General features: G+C 39.4%; 1 protein-coding gene and 1 non-coding gene across 6 annotated transcripts in view; both read right to left on the bottom strand.

The window, feature by feature from the left end:
* ATP6AP1L (ATPase H+ transporting accessory protein 1 like) overlaps positions 1 to 18,571 on the bottom strand; it is a 39,739-nt gene extending 21,168 nt beyond the window's left edge. For 2 of the 5 annotated variants that reach the window (XM_032276836.1, XM_032276831.1), the window contains exons 1-2: positions 17,658 to 18,571; positions 1,312 to 1,357 (exon numbers count right to left, since the gene is read on the bottom strand). In XM_032276836.1, coding sequence (XP_032132727.1) covers positions 1,312 to 1,357; positions 17,658 to 17,731 — 120 coding nt within the window. In that variant the 5' untranslated portion in view covers positions 17,732 to 18,571. Of the gene's footprint in view, positions 1 to 1,311; positions 2,184 to 17,657 lie in introns of those variants that run through there. The other 3 variants (XM_032276842.1, XM_032276813.1, XM_032276821.1) reach the window with 2 other exon arrangements.
* On the bottom strand, positions 13,723 to 13,863 carry LOC116554672. Its single transcript, XR_004270267.1, has one exon. It is a non-coding gene; the product is annotated as a U4 spliceosomal RNA (small nuclear RNA).
* Positions 18,572 to 18,614: the final 43 nt, after the last annotated feature.

Consider the following 18,614-nt stretch of genomic DNA (forward strand, 5'->3'; position numbering starts at 1 on the left):
AAGATGGGAGGACACACAGGATTTTCTTTTTGGATCAACAATAAACCCAACTTAAGGAAGAAATGTGCAAAGCGAGAATAATGACCCCTACTCACTCCATGTTTAGAAACCATGTATTGAGCTTAAAATACAATCATCCTTCCCACAGACAGAATCTTGAATAGCCCCAGGGAGTTGAAAGATATTTTAAACTTCAGATCCATGATTTGGAAAAACACACAAAACAGCAACTGTTGTTTCCTTCATAATGAATTAATGAGCCATATTATTAGATTCGAATGATCATTGACTTATGAGATTTCTAAGATCTAAAGCTTCTGAAGCTAAAATTAAGCACATTATCTTTGTCTTAAAAACAGAACTGGGACTCTCCTAACTCTTGGTGAACATTTTACCAGTGTAATACACAAATCAGTCATTTCTGTGTGACCCAGGTACTAAGTTTTAACCACCTAAGGAATATAAGTTACTTACTATTCAAAAGTGAACCTAAAGGAAATCACCAATTGATTCAGAAACAATGGAAGAAAAAGACTGTTAACGTCTACAGTATGCATAGCTTTTATCAGTTGTTGACTAAGGAGTCTTTAACCCGAGTTTTGCCAGATTCTCCTGCTTGCTGCTGTTTCCTGTGTTCACACAAACTTCCCTGATGCATTTGTTGAGATGGCACACAATGAGTCAGTGGGAGACATGACATACCTTCACTCTTTTCAGGTTTTGAATATTATTGTTTATAGAAAAAAAAAACTCTAAATGGTCCTTATATGTTATATAAGGAAACCAAAGGGACAACAGAAATAGAAAAAGAAATTTTGCTTATTATCATATGTAAGATTTTACATACTATATATCATGCACAATTGCCATCTCTTAACAGTCAAAACAATTTAACACCTTTCCTTTGAAGGACAGGATATATATTTCTGAGGTTTTCCATTTTTTCTTACTCTTTTCTCACATAATAATGGCAGAGGACACTGTAAAATTAACATTTACTTTTAAGTATAAAAGAAATCTGAATACTGATTTAAAGAGTCATTTTCTCATAAATACTTTGATACATACTACAAAAGTTTACTGGATGTTTTAAACAAATAACCCTTATCTCTTATAATAAAGCTTATATTTTTACCTGAAGCATAAACTCTGGTCAATATTTTTGTAGCTACCTGTATGATCTAGCTATCCATTTTGAATGACAAACAAATGTAGATATAAAACAACATAAAGAAATTACAGAGCAACCTAATTTCATACTTGCACTGAACTTCACAAATGCATTGCTTTAAAAGATGTGCAGTTACTCACCTTACATTCTTCCTGGCAAATATATGCTCCAAAGCTAGTGAAAATCCTATACATAAAAAAATTAGTGAAACACTAAACAAGATTTTTTTGCCCATCAAGAAAAGAATCAGTTTCTCCAAAGCAAGCACATCTGTTAATTCATAAATGCAAACAGAGCAGAGGCAGTACTTTTCATGCCATGTGACTGACAGCATATTTAACCAATAACAGGGCAGCTTTCTCAGAATGTATTCCATGGGGAGAGGAGGAAGAAAGGGGTCTGATTATGCTTAGAGTGAAACCAGTATTTAGGTTTTTAATTATTCATCTCATGTAAAGATTATTAAGGAGCCAATTTTTAAAGAAAATATATTTGCCACTTAAGCTTATTTTAGAAATGTGAATTGTTTTGATACTGTCATATAATTCTTATTAGGACTCTCTATTTTATATACTTCATACTACATATATGTCATACTATTATATATTTCATACTACACTTCAGGAAGCTATTAATTTCTCCCCAAAATCTATGAAGTATATATTTTCACATGTATTTTTCAGGTGAATAAATAAAAATCTCGGGAACTTCCCTAAATTTACATACAGGTCCTAGTTCACAGTTTCCTGTTGAATTCACGAGCCTCCATTTGCCAAGCGGTGTGGACAGCACTGGTGAGGAGTGCCGGCTTTGGAGTCAGAAGCTGAAGTGCCTGTCCAGCTCCAGCCCTTACCAGTGAGCAAGCTGACACCAGGCAGGTTATTTTCCCTCCTGAGCCTTGTGTCCTTATGTGCAGAGTGGGGACAGAGGTGCTTATTTGTTGTGAAGATTAAATGGGATCATGGATGAAAGGTTCTTTTTTTTTTTTGAAACAGAGTCTCACTCTGTCAGGCTGGAGTGCAGAGGCGCGATCTCAGCTCACTGCAACCTCGGCCTCCTCTTGTTCAAGGCAATTCTCCTGCCTCAACCTCCAGAGTAGCTGGGACTACAGGCATGCATCACCACACCCAGCTGATTTTCGTATTTTTAGTAGAGGTGGGGCTTCACCATCTTGGCCAGGCTGGTCTCAAACTCCTGACCTCAGGTGATCTACCAGACTCGGCCTCCCAGAGTACTTGGATTGCAGGCTTGAGCCACTGTGCCCGCAATGAAAGGCTCTTCTTAACTCAATGCTTACCTGAATAGAGTGCCTATTGTTATTCCTTCCCTGCTGGCCTCGCCTTTCACCTTACTCCCCTAAAAAGCCTGAAAAACAAAACAAAATGACAAAATTCCTGAGTTGTTTTACATTTTTTAAAAATACAATTAAAATGCCACAATAAAGAAAATCCTCCAAAATCAGAAGTGTCAAGTGTTATTTGGAGCACTTAGGAACCTTGATGGCTTAAAGACAAAGTACCTATGGCAGAAAAGGGCTATTTGTAAGTGAAATTTCAAAGAGATGATGGACTATCTGAAAGCTGGAGTCTTGGTGCTGAGGAGACATTCCTATTCCTCTCACACACCACTGTCTTCCAACATAGTTCAGGGGAGCCCAACAGAAAATAAAAAGAGAAAGCTGCCCTGTTATTGGTTAAATAAAGCAGAATGACTAGGGGAAGTAGGAGAATTGCAGAAATAAGGAAGAAAATTGCTAACAAAAAATATAAAATAAAAAGGGTCGCTGCCCTTAAATGTGGCCTTTCTCTGCCCCATCTAATTCCTACTGCCTCCTCATACTGCCTTTTCTTCTCTGCGTTCTTTCATTTCACCCAGCTTCTACTCTTCACCTCACCTTTTCTCTTTCTGTTTTTTTCCTGATTCTATGGAATTTCAAGGAACAAGCAGGTCTGGACTAGAGAAGTTTTTTAGTCTTAGGTAATGTTGACAGATGAACTATAGGATAACCTGTTAAACTTGAATGTCAGAAAAACAACAAATAATTGTAATATAAGTATGTTCCATGCAATATCTGGGACATACTATATTTAAAACATTGTTTATTTAAAAACTAAGTTTAACTGGTCATCTTATATTTTTAGTTTGCTGAACCAGTCAATTCTAGTCTTCGGGTAGCTAAGCTACTCAAACTGGGCATACAAATCACATGAGATTCTGTTAAAATGCAAATGTTGACCCAGTAAATCTGGGGTGGGGTGTAGGATACCACATTCCTAACCAGCTCCCAGATGATGATGATGGTGATGGTGCTCGCCCGAGAAGCACCCTTCCAGTAGCAAGAATCTAGAACAGCATTGTTCAATAGAAATAGAATGAGAGCTGCATATATCATTTAAAATTTTCTAGTAGTCACATTAAAAGGAAGTAAAAATAAGAGGTGAAACTAATTTTAACAGTATTTTGATTTAACCTACCTAAAATACTATCATTCCAAACATACTCAATTTTAAGAATTATTAGTGAAATATTTGACATTCCTTTTCTGCCCTAAATCTGAACTCTATTGTATAATTTTTTAAATTTATTTATTTCTATATTTTGTAGAGGGGGGGGTCACAATATGTTACCCAGGCTGGTCTCGAACTCCTGGGCTCAAGCAGTCCTCCTGCTTCAGCCTCTACAAGTGCTTGGATTACAGGGTGTGAGCCACCATACTACTTACATCTCAATTCAAACAAGCCAAATTTCAAGCATTCAGTGGACACTTGTGGCTACTGCCCACTGTATCGGACACTGCAGATACAGAACATCTGCAGGTGCCAGAGCAGGGCCTGGTATTGTCCTATGGGAGCAGTGGCAGTGGCTACTCCTCAAGTCCCTGGTCAGGAGAAAGCGAGAGCCCAAGCCAGTGATGATCCTGCATTGTGACGATAATAGTTCTGTGAACCAAGCACATTTCCATGAAAGAGTCTTATGTGATAATCGCTAAGGGACTAACACTCTCCTTTCTCAGAAAAGAGTGACATTTCAGACACACAATATTTTAAATTTTAAATCAAGTATCATTGTAATATATTTTACGTCCTGAGGATCCTAAAATTTTAACATAGTATTCTTTGTTGTTGAAATATTCTCCCACTTGGTTAAGAACATTCAAGCCATAATAATTAGTAGCTAGGAGGTTTCACACATATATTTTAAACTAGAAGTCACACTTAAGATGTGACTATCTGAGAATAGCTCATCTTGTGACTTTGGAGGAGAAAAACAGTGACAAGAAATGCTAATTATACATCTTAGGGGCTGCAAAGCACTAGGATGTCACCTGCCTGGCATTGTACCTTCCTGCTCAGACTGCTGAGGAGCCTCTGTGAAGAACTATGAAGGGTCTGAGATTTTACTCATTTAGAAGCTAACTAGTTAGCCTGCCAGTTTTATGGATACTGACAGAAGACACAGACTCCTGAGTCAGAGAAAATGACTATTGCTCACCACATAGCAAGTGGCACAAGCATCAATATATGCTTGGTCATTTCCCCTTGGCCATGGAGTAATGTAGGTAGGTCCAGAAGCATGCTTCATTTCAGGAGAGACACCCTGCACTTAAGGAGCCCCAGATTTTTAGAGAGTACTAAACCTATCTGCCCTTTGCTCTGAGGGGAAATACTATCTCTGCTTTTCAATACTATAAGCAAGCCTGTCCTTTGTTATAAAGGGAACATGATTTCTACCTTTCAAGTGTTCTCCCTATACAAACATCCAGGAAAAGGTATTTCAGAGCAAACAGCAGTTAGGGACTAGCTCACAATACATGCAGAAAATGCAGAGGCTCATGGAAAATTTCCCCTCTACAGTCTCCACGGGAGAACAGGAAGCTGTACATCCAAGCTGCCTTCTTTACAACTGGAAACAACTTGCGTTTGCTTTATTTTTTGGTTTACTACATATAACTAAATGAAATGTTACCTGAATATTTGAATATCAAAAATCTATCTTCCCATAATCATATGTGACCATATAGAATTGTGTTCCCATGGGAACAAAAATGGATCTAACTTAAGAATTCTAATATTTACCTTAAGAAGTACAAGTCTCGATTCATTCAATGCTTTCAGACCAAAAGTTGCATTCGTGTTTAAATCAATTATGTTGGTCTTTGCATCATGATTCAAAATCCAAATCCATGTACCTCCTACAAAGCCCAGCATGGCCTGGCCCCTGCTGGTCTCTCTCGCCTCATTTAATACCCGCTCTTCCTCCTGAACATGTTCCAGGCCCACTGGCTCGCACTCAGCTTCTCAGCACCCTCAACATGCCAAGCTCCATTGCACCCCAGTGACCTTGCACATACTGCTCTCTCTGTGAGCCTCACCTCACACCTCTCTAGCTCTCCCTGTATTCTATTCACTTTCATCATAGCATATATCACAATTTGCACTGAGATATTTATTTTCTTGTGTACTTATTGATGCTGTTTGTTCATGACAAGGCACACTCCATCAGGGCAGGTATCATGTCTATTTGACTGATATAAACCTGGAGCCCAAGATGGTGCTCAGTTAAATACACAGAATGAATGAATGATCCTATCAAAAAATGCCACACAATTAATTCCCACTTTGTGCCATATGGTTATGACTCCCAGGGCCTGAGTCTTCAGGTAACTATAACAGGAAAACCAATTAATTCAAGTTTCCATAGAATTCTGCCCCTTGAAAATGGAAACAAACAAAATCCAGGTTACATCAGTTCACTAGCATCCCCCATTTCCCAAGGAGCAGGAAGTACCATATAACCCTTTATCAAGTTCAGAGCAAAATTGCTGCCATGATTTCTACCAATTTTCATCACATCAATTTCTACATTAATTAGAATCAGGATGGTACATCAAATATTTAAATGTTCATGTTTCTCACTTTAGGTTTCCCTTTGACTTCTTAGAATACAGAACATGTGCCAGATTAATGGCACTTGTTTGTGTTCTGGGTTGCTCAAGCTAAACTAAGACAGGAGGCCTGCACTTGAAACAAATTTGTGTGTTTGACAAATACTGATTGTCACTGTGCTAGATTCTTTACCAGGAATCCAAAGTCAAAAATACAGTTCTTGCCCCCAAAATTCTCCCAGCCCAGTAACTTGTAACCACCTTTGGGATATTCACCCAGCAAACCAGTGACCTTGCTTCAGGTCAGCCCCACCTCTACCCCACGCAATGGCTGATTAAATGAAGGAGACGGAGTGACAGATATATAATAGACAAGACACTCTGAAATGAGTTTCTTTACTTGAAGTGCAAAGAGGCTTTATCAAAAGGATTTGCTAAATGACACATTTAGTGTGGTAATCAAGGCACAAACTAGGAAGAGACTTGAGCCTCACAGACCTAGGTCCCAGGGAAGGAAAAGGCCTCCACTACCCTCAAAAAATGTTCTCACTAGGCACCTACGGGGTCCACCTTGACAGTCTGATCTCCACTAAGATTAAACTCAGGTTGAGAGTATGTGCCATGTGATGCTGCCCTATCCTTGAAGCCACATCTATAACAAGGGCAAAATGAATTCTTTGGAGATAAATTAACCAGCACACTTAGTTTCCTTCTTTCTTTCTTTTTTCTTTTCTTTCTTTCTTTTCCTCCTTTCCTTCCTTTCCTTCCTTTCTTCCTTCCTTTCTTTCTTTCTTTCGAGACCAAGTCTCACTCTGTTGCTCAGGCTGGTATGCAATGGTGTAATCTTAGCTCACTGCAACCTCCAGCTCCACGGTTCCAGCGATTCTTGTGCCTTGGCCTCCTGAGTAGTTTGGGACTACAGGCGTGAGCCACCAAGCCTCAATACTTTTTGTAATTTTAGTAGAGATGGGGTTTCACTATATTGTCCAGGCTGGTCTCAAACTCCTGACCCCAGGTGATCCGTCTGCCTCAGCCTCCTAAAGTGCTGGGATTACAGGTGTGAGCCACTGTGTCTGGCCATGCATACTTTTTTTTTTTTTAATTTTTTAATAAAAAGATGGGTTTCATCATGTTGGTCAGGCTGGTCTTGAACTCCCAACCTCAGGTGATCCACCCTCCTGGGCCTCCAAAGTGTTTTGATTACAGGCGTGAGCCACCATGCCCGGCCAACATACTTATTTTCGAAGGGAGCATTAAATACAACTACTTGGTAACAACTGCAAGTTATTATTTTCTAAATATAAATATGTTTGTGAATTATAAATTAAAACCCATCTAAGTAAATTTAAAAATCCACGCGTACATGGGCACACTGTTCCCTAGTATGGCAGAATGGCTATATCTATGAACTGGCTACAGGGTCATTCATTTCGTCTATCCTCATAATTAGTAATGACTGCTAGAACCAACAAGATCAAGAAGCAATTTTTTAAATCAAAAGAAAAATTACTGCTGTTCTTTTATGTAGCTATATAAACCCAGAACCCCCTCTCTTCTTCTCTTTTTTTCTTTCTCTATTTCCTTCCTTTTCTTTCTTGTCTTTTTTTCCCAAGTCAAAGGAAAAAATTGATTTATATTAAAATCCTTTAAGCAATAAAGTCTTAATAATATAAAATGTCCAACATTTTGCACGCTTATTTTGGTAGGAATTTACATATACATATATATATATAATAATCATTTACATATTATTATATTTGAATAATCTTGAAATAATCCTGATGACGGCCGGGCACAGTGGCTCACGCCTGTAATCCCAGCACTTTGGGAGGCCGAGGTGGGCGGATCACGAGATCAGGAGATCGAGACCATCCTGGTTAACATGGTGAAACTCTGTCTCTACTAAAAGTACAAAAAAATCAGCCAGAGCGTGGTGGCATGCACCCGTAGTCTCAGCTACTCAGGAGGCTGAGTCAGGAAAATCGCTTGAACCCAGGAGGTGGAAGTTGCAGTGAGCTTAGACTGACCCACTATACTCCAGCTTGGGCTACAGAGTGAGACTCTGTCTCCAGAAAAGAAAAAAGAAGAAGAAATAATCCTGATGACTTCATTTTACTGTGGAATGCAAGGGCTTAAAAAGCCGCCTTTGCCATTCTCCATCACCAATGATCAACTGTTTCGCCACTGAACTGACAGACAACACATATCTGGTCCAACTACCCAGTTCTGAAATCTCTCCAGGGAAGGAGATTCTAACACATTTCTCACATTGCAGTGAGAAAAATTATCTTTCTTTTCTTAGCACTCAAAGGTCCCTACTGAAATAGAAGCTTATTTCCCTTTGCTTGGTTCTCAGCCAAGCTCAAGGACACCTGGAGAATAACTTTTAATATGCATCTTAAAATTATAGCTCCCTTCCAGGAATTTTACAATGAGCATCAAAGAACAGCTTTGTCAACTCCCCCTAGATCCCACACAGAGGTTTAATTATAATGACAGGATTTTAAACAACAGCTCTGAATATTAGTAAGATCATATGGCAACACAGACTATTTCTTTAGGTCTGCACTGGAATCAATGTGAGAAGAAATAATTACTGCACCAAGCAGTAGCTAGAGTGAGAGAATAAGAAATTCCATTCATTTTGGATAATCAAAAAAATTGTGTTTAAAAATTTAATCAGGAAAATTAAGCACTCAACATTCATCAAGAGTAGTTACACAGAGCACGTAATCATCAGTCTTACCCTCACTGCTTCTTCATGCTCACTTAAAGCTGTTATTTTAACTTGTCACATTTCCATAGCAACTGCTGCCTCCATTTTTATAGCTAAAGTACTAAGAACCATTTCCAACCACCCTAAATGTTCCAGTATTAATCGTCAACATTGTTAAAACCTTTGGCTCTTCTACCAAAATTGCTAGCTCTGCCCAGGGTGGTATCAAGAATCATGATCACTCTTGACCTAAATCTTCTCATCAACTAATCTAATGTATGAAGACCTACCTTTCTTCTTAATTGAAGAAAGTGGGGTTTCTGAGAGAAATCAAATCGAAATGCATTTCTACCCCAACTGAATGTTAAACCAAATAAAAAGAAATAGCAAAAAAGGTAAGACAAGCAGAGGCCCAAATGCCACCTGTATTGGCGTGCAAGGCCAGGACAGAGAATGGAGGAAAGCTTAGTGTAGGAGCAAAATGGATTGTAACTGAGCCCTCCCATCAGAAGAGAGACACAGCAGCCTATCCTAGCAGCACTGGGCTCTTGGTGGGAAAAAAAGGTCTGCCTAGGAGAAAATGGGGGAAATGCATGCTCTGTGGTTGGGTCTCAACAAGGAAAAGCTGAACATGCCCAGACTACTCTTTCTAAATGTGCTGCAGATGTCACACATCCTCACCTGGCATGGAATGAGTAAAGTGACACAGAAACCAGTTTATTAATTAAACTCCTTCTACTTGGAAGATAACAGAAAAGAGGGAAAATTGTTCTCCTCTCTGTTCCCACTTCTCTCACATTGCAAGAGCTACCAAATAAGATTCTTTTGTGACGGCATCTCTTGGTTTTCATATACTCTATAGAAACCCCAAAACAGCAGGATGCAACTTACAATAAACATACTTTTAACAACTCTCTAGTTTTCCTGGTGTTTGTCTATTCTGTTTCCATCTATTTTGTGCCTTATTTACTTCACATTCGTTAAATTTTTTTCTAAACTTAAAATAAAAATTCTACCTTATTACTAATCTAAAAACCAACAAAGAAGTTAAGCAAGTTAACTTATTTAAGTCTCCATTTTCTCTGTGTAAAATGGGGTTAATAGCACCTACCACATAGGGATTGTTTTGAGGATTAAAAGATATTAGGCATATGGAATGCTTACTAGTCCAATGTCTGGCACCAAAACAACACTCAATACATATGAGAAAAGGTGATGGTGGTGATGGTAATAGTGAGGATGTCCGCTCTTTAGCTCTTTTGTTCATGACCTAACTCCAAAATATATCCCGAAGAGTACGACATCTCTCTACCTCCAAAGTTATTGCCTACTCCCTCTCACCTGGACTACTGTAGCAGCCCCCTCCTTGAATGACCTGAGGCCTTGCCCCTGTGTCCTGTTCTTTTATAGCAGGCACAGAGAGCATTTTAAAATGTAGATTTGATCTTGTCACTCTGTTACTTTAGCCCCCCCAGTATTGGGGTTTTATTCTGACTGTTTCTCATTACAGTCAGAATAAAACCCCAATCTCTTATCCCAGCCTACCATTTGGACACACGCTGGCCCTGCCCACTTCTCTGACTTCACCTTTCCCTACTTTCCTGCCAGCTCACCAGCCTGCAGCCCTGGGGCCTTCTTTCTTTTCCTCTAACTCTTGGGGGGCTCTTTTAGGGATACTTAGAGTCCAATATCAAAGGATAGTCCCTTCTCCATTCCGGCTCCAAATTAAGTAATAAGTTCTTCATCACAAAGTGAAAGATTCAAAATTTAAAGCACCAAGAAACAAAAGTTAAATCCCTTTTTTTTCTTTTCTGAGAAACAGTAATCATAATCCTTGGCTCATAACACACTGACCATTGGTTCATGCCTTATTTGTGGGACTTTTAAAATGTATAAAAATGTAATAGGCCGGCTGTGGTGGCTCACAACTATAATCCCAGCACTTTGGGAGGCCAAGGTAGGCAGATCACAAGGTCAGGAGATCCAGACCATCCTGGCTAACACGGTGAAACCCTGTCTCTACTAAAAACACAAAAAATTAGCCAGGTGTGGTGGCAGGCATCTGTAGTCCCAGCTACTTGGGAGGCTGAGGCAGGGGAATCGTTTGAACCCAGGAGACAGAGGTTGCAGTGAGATGAGTTCATGCCACTGTACTCCAGCCTGGCATTGCAGAGCAAGACTCCATCTTAAAAAAAAGTATTAATTAAGCTCATTACTGAAAGCAAGCCATAATCCAACATCCGAATATGATCCTCACCTCCCTCCACTAATGTCACTATCATCCTGAATACAGGATGCAGAAGACCTGAATAGCACTATCAACCACCTTGGGCTAGTTAACATTTATAGAATGTTTCACCCAACATCAGCAGATTATACTTTCTTTTCAAATGTGCATAGAAAATTCACATATATTTGGAAATCCCCAAATATTTGAAAATAAGTAACATACTTCTAAATCCATGATTCAAAAAGGAAGTCAAAAGAGAAATTAATAAACATTTGGAATTGAATAAAAACTAACATAACATACCAAAACCTGAGACATGCAACTCAAGCAGTGCTAAGAGGGATATGTGGAGCATTAAATATATTAGAAAAGACTGAAGGTTTCAAATCAATGACTGGAGTCAATTCTATGATGTTACGTTACCTCAGCATCAATTCTGAACATAAGTTAAACTTTCTTATGCCAGAGCAGGGCTTACTCGCACTTGACACAGTTTACATTTCTCTACCTCTTTCCAGTTCCTCAGTGTGGTTGATCCAGGTAGCCCCCTGACAATCACCTCTGGTTGACCAGCTCCCTATGGGGAAGCTAGATACAACCCCCTTGACGTGCCCCACTGACCCCCACACCCCACAGGGACCACACAGAAATGTCACAGTGACCATCTTTCAGTCACAGCATGGCCCCACAGAACATATGCCTGCTTGCTTTAAACCCACCAATAAAAACTCCCCATGGGAAACCTGCTTGGATAATACTTTGGACCCCAATAAAGGCTTTAATCCCACAAGTTGTCTGTCTCTGTCTCTCTCTTGCTCCCCACCCACTGGTTGAGCATGTGTGTCCCAAACAGCCCTGCAAGGTGTGCTGCCCTCTTCTTTCTGAGCTCTGTAATCAAAAAGCTTCTGTTATTTGATGTGTTTTGCTGTGCTGCCTCTTCTGTGTTTCATCTGCTGACACACCCAGACTTCTTTCCTGGTTAGGGCTCTCCTAGAGAAAGGCTGTCTTAGTAGAAATAAACCAGACACAGGTCAACAAAGAACCACAAGTGTGTCTGTCAGTAAAACAAGTTTACTGTGAAAGGGACACCTGGTCATGGGTCAGACACTTAGGTATCAGGCCATCCATCCCTCAGGATAAAGAGATGTCCCATGAAATGTATGTTGCAAGCATCCATAACAATCAGGGAAACCCATCACAGCAAGGATGCATTTTATAGCCACTCTCCAGAGAGACAATAGAAAGAAAAAAAAAAAAAAAAAAATTACCTAAGCTTCCACTTTAATAAACCAAAAAAAAAAAAGAGAGAACAAATTTAAATCCAAAACAAACAGAAGAAAGTAAATAATAAAGAGCAGAAATCAATGGCATTGAAAACAAACAAAAACCTAATAGATTGCTTGATAGTTTATGCTGCAAAAAGTAAGAAAAAAGTAAAATAAATAAATAAAAATAACAAAATTATTGAAACAAAAAGCTGGTCCTCTGAACAGATCAATAAGATTGTTAGACTTCCAGCTGACTGTGATGGTTAATTCTATGTATCAACTTGCCTGGCCCTAGGCGGGCCCAGATTCAACATTATTTCTGGGTGTATCTGTGAAGATGTTTCTGGATAAGAATGGTGTTTGAGTCAGGGGACTCAGTAAAGTAGATTGCCCTCTCCAGTGTAGGCACCAACCAGTTCATTGAGGGCTTGAAATAGAAAAGGCAGAGGAAGAAGGAATCTGCCCCTTATTCCTCCCTGACATCATCTCTTCTTCTCTGGCCCTTGGACTGAGATCTACACGGTTAGCAGCCCCAGTTCTCAGGCCTTCAAACTCAGACCGAATTAAACAACTGATATCTTTGGTCTCCAGCTTGCAGACAGCAGATCGTGGGACTTCTTCGCCTCACAATTGCATAAGCCAAATTCTCATAATAAATCCTCCGTGTGTGTGTGCATGCATATACATTCTATTGGTTCTGTTTTTCTTAAGAATCCTGACTAATACACTGACCAAGAAACAAGAAAGAGAGTAAGAAAGAAGTCACAAATCACCAATATTGGAAATGAAAGATGAGACATCACTATAAATCTACTGGTATTAAAAAGATAAAAGAATATTACAAACAGCATCAAGCCAAAAATTAATCAACTTAGATGAAATGGACAAATTCTCAGAAAGGCACACACCATCAAAACTCATTCAAGAAAAAAATAACCTGAATAGAACTACATCTACTAAAGAAATTGAAGTCTCCAACACAAAATATGTAATATATACGTATATACACATACATACATATACATACCCATGATAGAATAACAGCTCTATGAAACAATTTTGAAAACTTAGATGAAATGGATAAATTCCTAGAGGAATGACTTACCAGGTCTGACTGAGAAAAAACCTACAGTTTTACAAGTATTTCTTTAACTATTAAAGAGATTTAAGCTGTCGTTAATAATCACACCATGAACAAAACACCAGGCCCCAACGGTTTTACAGGATGTTTTAATAAACCTTCAAAAAACAAATCATCCCAATTTTATATGAACACTTAGAGACAACAGAAAAGAGGAAGTATTCCCCCAACTAATTTCAAGTACAGTTTAATATTTACATCATAAACAGACATGACGAAGACCTCTTCAAATATTTATGGGTCAGATGTTTTCCTTTTTATAATATGCCTATTCATGTTTTTTTTTTTTTTCTTTTTTTAAATTAATTCAGTCTCCGTAGAGACTGTCAAAAATTGCCAATGCCAACTGTATTTCAAGTCGTCATGGCAGGGTATTGGGAAAAGTTTTCAATTAGCAATAATCGCGCCTCGGATAAACCTCATTGGCTACGATACTGCCACTGCGCAAAGCTGTCTTTTTTTTTTAAGGCAGATTCTCGCTTTGTCACTCAGGCTGGAGTGCACTGGCATGATCTCAGCTCACTGCAACCTCCACCTCCCAGGTACAAGTGATTCTCCTACCTCAGCCTCCTGAGTAGCTGGGATTACAGGCACCCACCACTGTGCCCAGCTAATTTTTGTATTCTTAGTAGAGATGGGGTTTCATCATGTTAGTCAGGCTGGTGTGAAACTCCTGACCTCAGGTGATCCACCCACTTGAGCCTCCCAAAGTTCTGGGATTACAGGCGTTGAGACACAACATCTGGCCTATACTTTGTTATTTATACAGTTGACCCTTGAACAACATGGGGGCTATGGATGCTGACCCCCCCCACACGGTAGAAAATCCGTGTATAACTTCTGACTTTCCAAAAACGTAACTACTAATAGCTTACTGTTGACAGGAAGTCTTACTGATAACATAAACAGCCTATTAACACATATTTCATGTTTCGTGCATTACATATTCCTACAATAATTTAAGCCAGAGAACTGAATGTTAATAAGAAAATTATAAAGAAAACATATTTACTACTCCTTAAATGGAAATGGATCATCATAAAGGTCTTCTTCCTCACAGTCTTCACATTGAGTAGGCTCAGGAGGAGGAGGAGGAAGAGGAGTTTTTGTTTTCTTGGGGTGTCAGAGGCAGAAGAAAATCTGTGTATATGTGGACCTGCTCAGTTCAAACTCATATTGTTTGTGGGTAAAGCGGAGTCACCATGTTATTCAACAATCTCTTGAAAATTTATTCCTCCCGTCAAACTAAACTTTTGTATCCTTTTGTAATGTTGGAGTTCAGGGGTTCAGGGAAGCCCTCAGTTCCCCTGAAAGGACATTTCTCCAGGTTCTTGGTCTACCACTCCCCCCAAGAACAGGAGAGGAGACCACAGCACAGTGCGGAGTAAATGCCAGACTCAAAAGTGTTTGTAGAATGTAGTTTATTTAGGTAGAGAGAAAAAAAGGAGGAGAAAGAAACAGCTAACTCTCAACAGTGAGTGAGAGAATCCAGACAGATGGAATCCAGGAGAGGAAAGCAGCTTCCACAATGAATGGAAGGGAATAGAGAGAGATGGAGTTTAGGAGGGGAAGACAGGCTTCCACGAGAGAGTGTGGAAGGGAACTCCAGAGGGGAAATCCAGGAGAGAGAAAGACAGCTTCCACGAAGGGAATATTTGTGGAAGGGGACCCAAACATGGAGTCCAAAGAAGTGTGGAAAAAGGGGACTTTTAACCTAGGAAGAACCCCCACCTTCTCCAAGACCTCTGGCCAAGGAAAGAGTTCCTTGGAACTTCCGCTGGAGTGATTGACTTTTGACCCTTCCCCGTGCCCTCAAAAATTAAAACAGAGACCATTAAATCTCCCAGATGGAGAAAGATGCAAGGGGGGCATGGTGCTGGGAAGTTCTTGCCCTTAAAACTACGGCCCCTTGTGGACCCGGAAAGAGAACACATTCCTTCACTTTGACCAACATCTCCCCAAATCCCCCAAACTCCCATGCCCACCATTACTACTCACTGCTTCTAACAGTTCAAAATTTTTAGATTCCATATATAAGATTCTCCTACCTCAGGCTCTTGAATTTCTCCTATCTCAGGGAGATTTTCATAAACATTGCATTGAATCTGTAAACCATTTCGAATGTATACACGGCCTTAATAATTATTAATTCTTCCAATCTGTGAACATAAAATGTTTTTCCATTTGCATGTGTCCTCTTCAATTTCTTTCATCAATGTTTTAGAGTTTTCAGAATGCAGACCTTTCACCTTCTTAAACTTATTCCTAAGTATTTTATTTTTCTTTTAGTAGCTATTGTAAATGGGATTGTTTTCTTGATTTCTTTTTAAGATAGTTGTTAGTGTATAGAAACACTACAGATTTTTGTATATTGATTTTACATACTGCAGCTTTAGTTAATTCATTCATTAGTTTTTTACATATATTTTATTTATTATGCTAATTCATTCACTAGTTCTAACAAGTTTTGATGGAGTCTTAATAGTGTTTTCTATACACAGGATGACGTCATGTGCAAAGAAATACAATTTAATTTCTTCCTTTCCAAACTGAATGCCTTTTCTTTCTTACCTAATTGCTCTGGCTAGGACTTCTAGCTCTATCTTTTTGAAAGTCCCTCCTTTACCCATTGATCTGACATCTACTTTTGTCATTTAATAATATTCTATACTCATGAATCTCTTGCTGGGACTTATTCATTCTGTGATTGTTCTATTCAACAATTTGTCTACTTTGTGCCAATATTGTACTCTCTTTGTTGTATTCTCTTAGTTGCATAAAATTTCCCATATCTGGTAGGGCTAGTCCTTCTCTGGAAGCGTTCTGGCTATTCGCGACCCTTTATTCCTCCAGCTTTGATTTCATTTTTCATCACTGTAATTCTTTTCCTGAAAATACTAATTCCTTTGCCCTCTCTCCATCACACTTATCTGACTAGATTAGTCAGATTTAAATCCATCCATTTAAATCCACCTCCTCACCTCTTCAGTTATTTCACTGAATGAATCTGAAGAAATACACATAAATCACTGATGTCACTTCATAAACACAGATTTCAGATGGGCTCTCAGAACTGCTCAACAACCCTATTTTCGTGTCAATGCATTTTCCTACCATTCTAGATTAGGAGGCAGTATAATATAGGGGTCAAATATAAGATTCTAAAACCAGATTACCTGGGTTAAAATCTTAGTTTTACCACTTACTAAATATGTGACCTTGGGCAAGTTAAACTCACCAAAGCCTCAGTTTCTGCATATCTATCCCTCAGTAAAATTCTCTTTATCTATCCCTCAGTAAAATTCCTTATGAAAATGAGTTAATACATATAAACCGAAAATAGCATCTGACACATAGTAAGTACTATCTAATGCCTGTATTGTTATTGTTGATGATGATTTCACATCTTACCCTTTTTCTCCCACTCTTTCTTTTCACTGATGGCCTTGCTTTTTATTTCATTGAAAAAATAAGTCAGAAGAGAAGCTCCACAACCTCCTACCATCAAATCTTCCAATTTACTTGCTGCTGTACCCATCACTCTATTACTGTACATAAACTGTTATTGTTCCTACAGTCAACTCCTCCACTTGGGCACCCTTCTAGTCCACTCAAGGACCTGCTCCTGCAATTCTCCCCTTTCTCTGCTGAATAGCCCATTTTTAATTTTCTCAATCTGATCAGCATACAAAAATGTCATAAAAGTTGTCATCTTAAAAATAAAACCCTCACCGGATGTGGTGGCTTACACCTGTAATCCCAGCACTTGGAAGGCTGAGGCAGGTGGATCACCTGAGGTCAGGAGTTCAATACCAGCCTGGCCAACACGGAGAAACCCTGTCTCTACTAAAATACGCATGCCTGTAATCCCAGCTACTAGGGAGGCTGAAACAGGAGAATCGCTTGAACCCAGGAGGCAGAGGTTGCAGTAAGCCAAGATAGTGCCATTGCACTCCTGCCTGGGTAACGAGAGCAAAACTGCATCTCAAAAATAAATAAAATAAAATAAATACAATCCTCCTAATTCCATATTCCCTCTCCCAATGTGGTCCTATTTCTCTGCACATAATAAAAATGCCTTGAAAAATTGTCTATATTTGCTGTCTAGACTGCCTTCCCTCCCATATTCTCTTCACTCCACTCCCATGAGCCTTTCACTTTCAATACTCCATGTAACCCGTTTTTGACAAAGTGACCAGTAACCTCCACACTGTCAAATCCAGAAGACAATTCTCAGTCATCTTACCTCTTTTCATACTTCTTCACTCCTTTCTTCACTTGGCTTTGAACAGAATGTAACACTGGCCACTCTTTCTTCATCTATTTTGCTTCACCTGCCTTCTCTTCTGTACCACTAAACTTTGGTATGTTCAGGACTCTAATCTTTCTCTGTTCTACCTACAGTCATGGCCTAAGCTATCTCAGTCAGAGCCAGAGTTTTTAATACTATTTATTCGTCGATGACTCCTCAACTTCGTATCATATATCCAACTGTCCCTTTCACATCCCTGAATGTTTGACAGCTCAAACTTAACACATCCAGAGCAGAACTCTTCATTTCCTCCTTTGAAATTTGCTCCTGTCCTAGTATTTCCCACTCTGCAACTCACCCAACTCACAACTCACAACTCTACAACTCAACCAAGTGCTCAGGTCAAAAATCACAGTGCTCTAATTAACTCCTCTCTCGCATCCTACAGTACTGAGCAAATTCTATTCATTCTACCACCAAACAGTATATCTGACCCAACCACTTTTTACCATCTCCACTGAGGGTCCAAGCTACCACCATCTCTCATCTGAGCTATTGCAATACCTTCCCAAGTGGCCTCCCAGATTCATGTCTTTTTCTCCTCTCAACAGCCAGAGTAATCTCATAAAAATACAAATCCCATTTTGATACCTACTCACATGCTCAAAATTTTACTATGGCCTTAAATCACCAGAAGAGTAGAAAAGGGCTTTACCATGGGCTACAGGCTCCACATGTCGCTGTGTAACTTTCAGACCCTATCTAGTGCCATACTGCTCCTCAGTTATGCTCCTCTTCTTCACTGATCTTTCAGTTCTTAAAAAGCACTAACCCGGATGCGTGCAGTGGCTCACAGCGGTAATCCCACGTTGGGAGGCTGAGGCGGGTGGATCACAAAGTCAGGAGTTCAAGACCAGCCTGACCAAGATGGTGAAACCCCCATCTCTAAAA

This window comes from Sapajus apella, unplaced genomic scaffold, assembly GCF_009761245.1.
Source record: "Sapajus apella isolate SASKATOON/1434 unplaced genomic scaffold, GSC_monkey_1.0 scaffold1, whole genome shotgun sequence".
Lineage (NCBI taxonomy): Eukaryota > Metazoa > Chordata > Mammalia > Primates > Cebidae > Sapajus > Sapajus apella.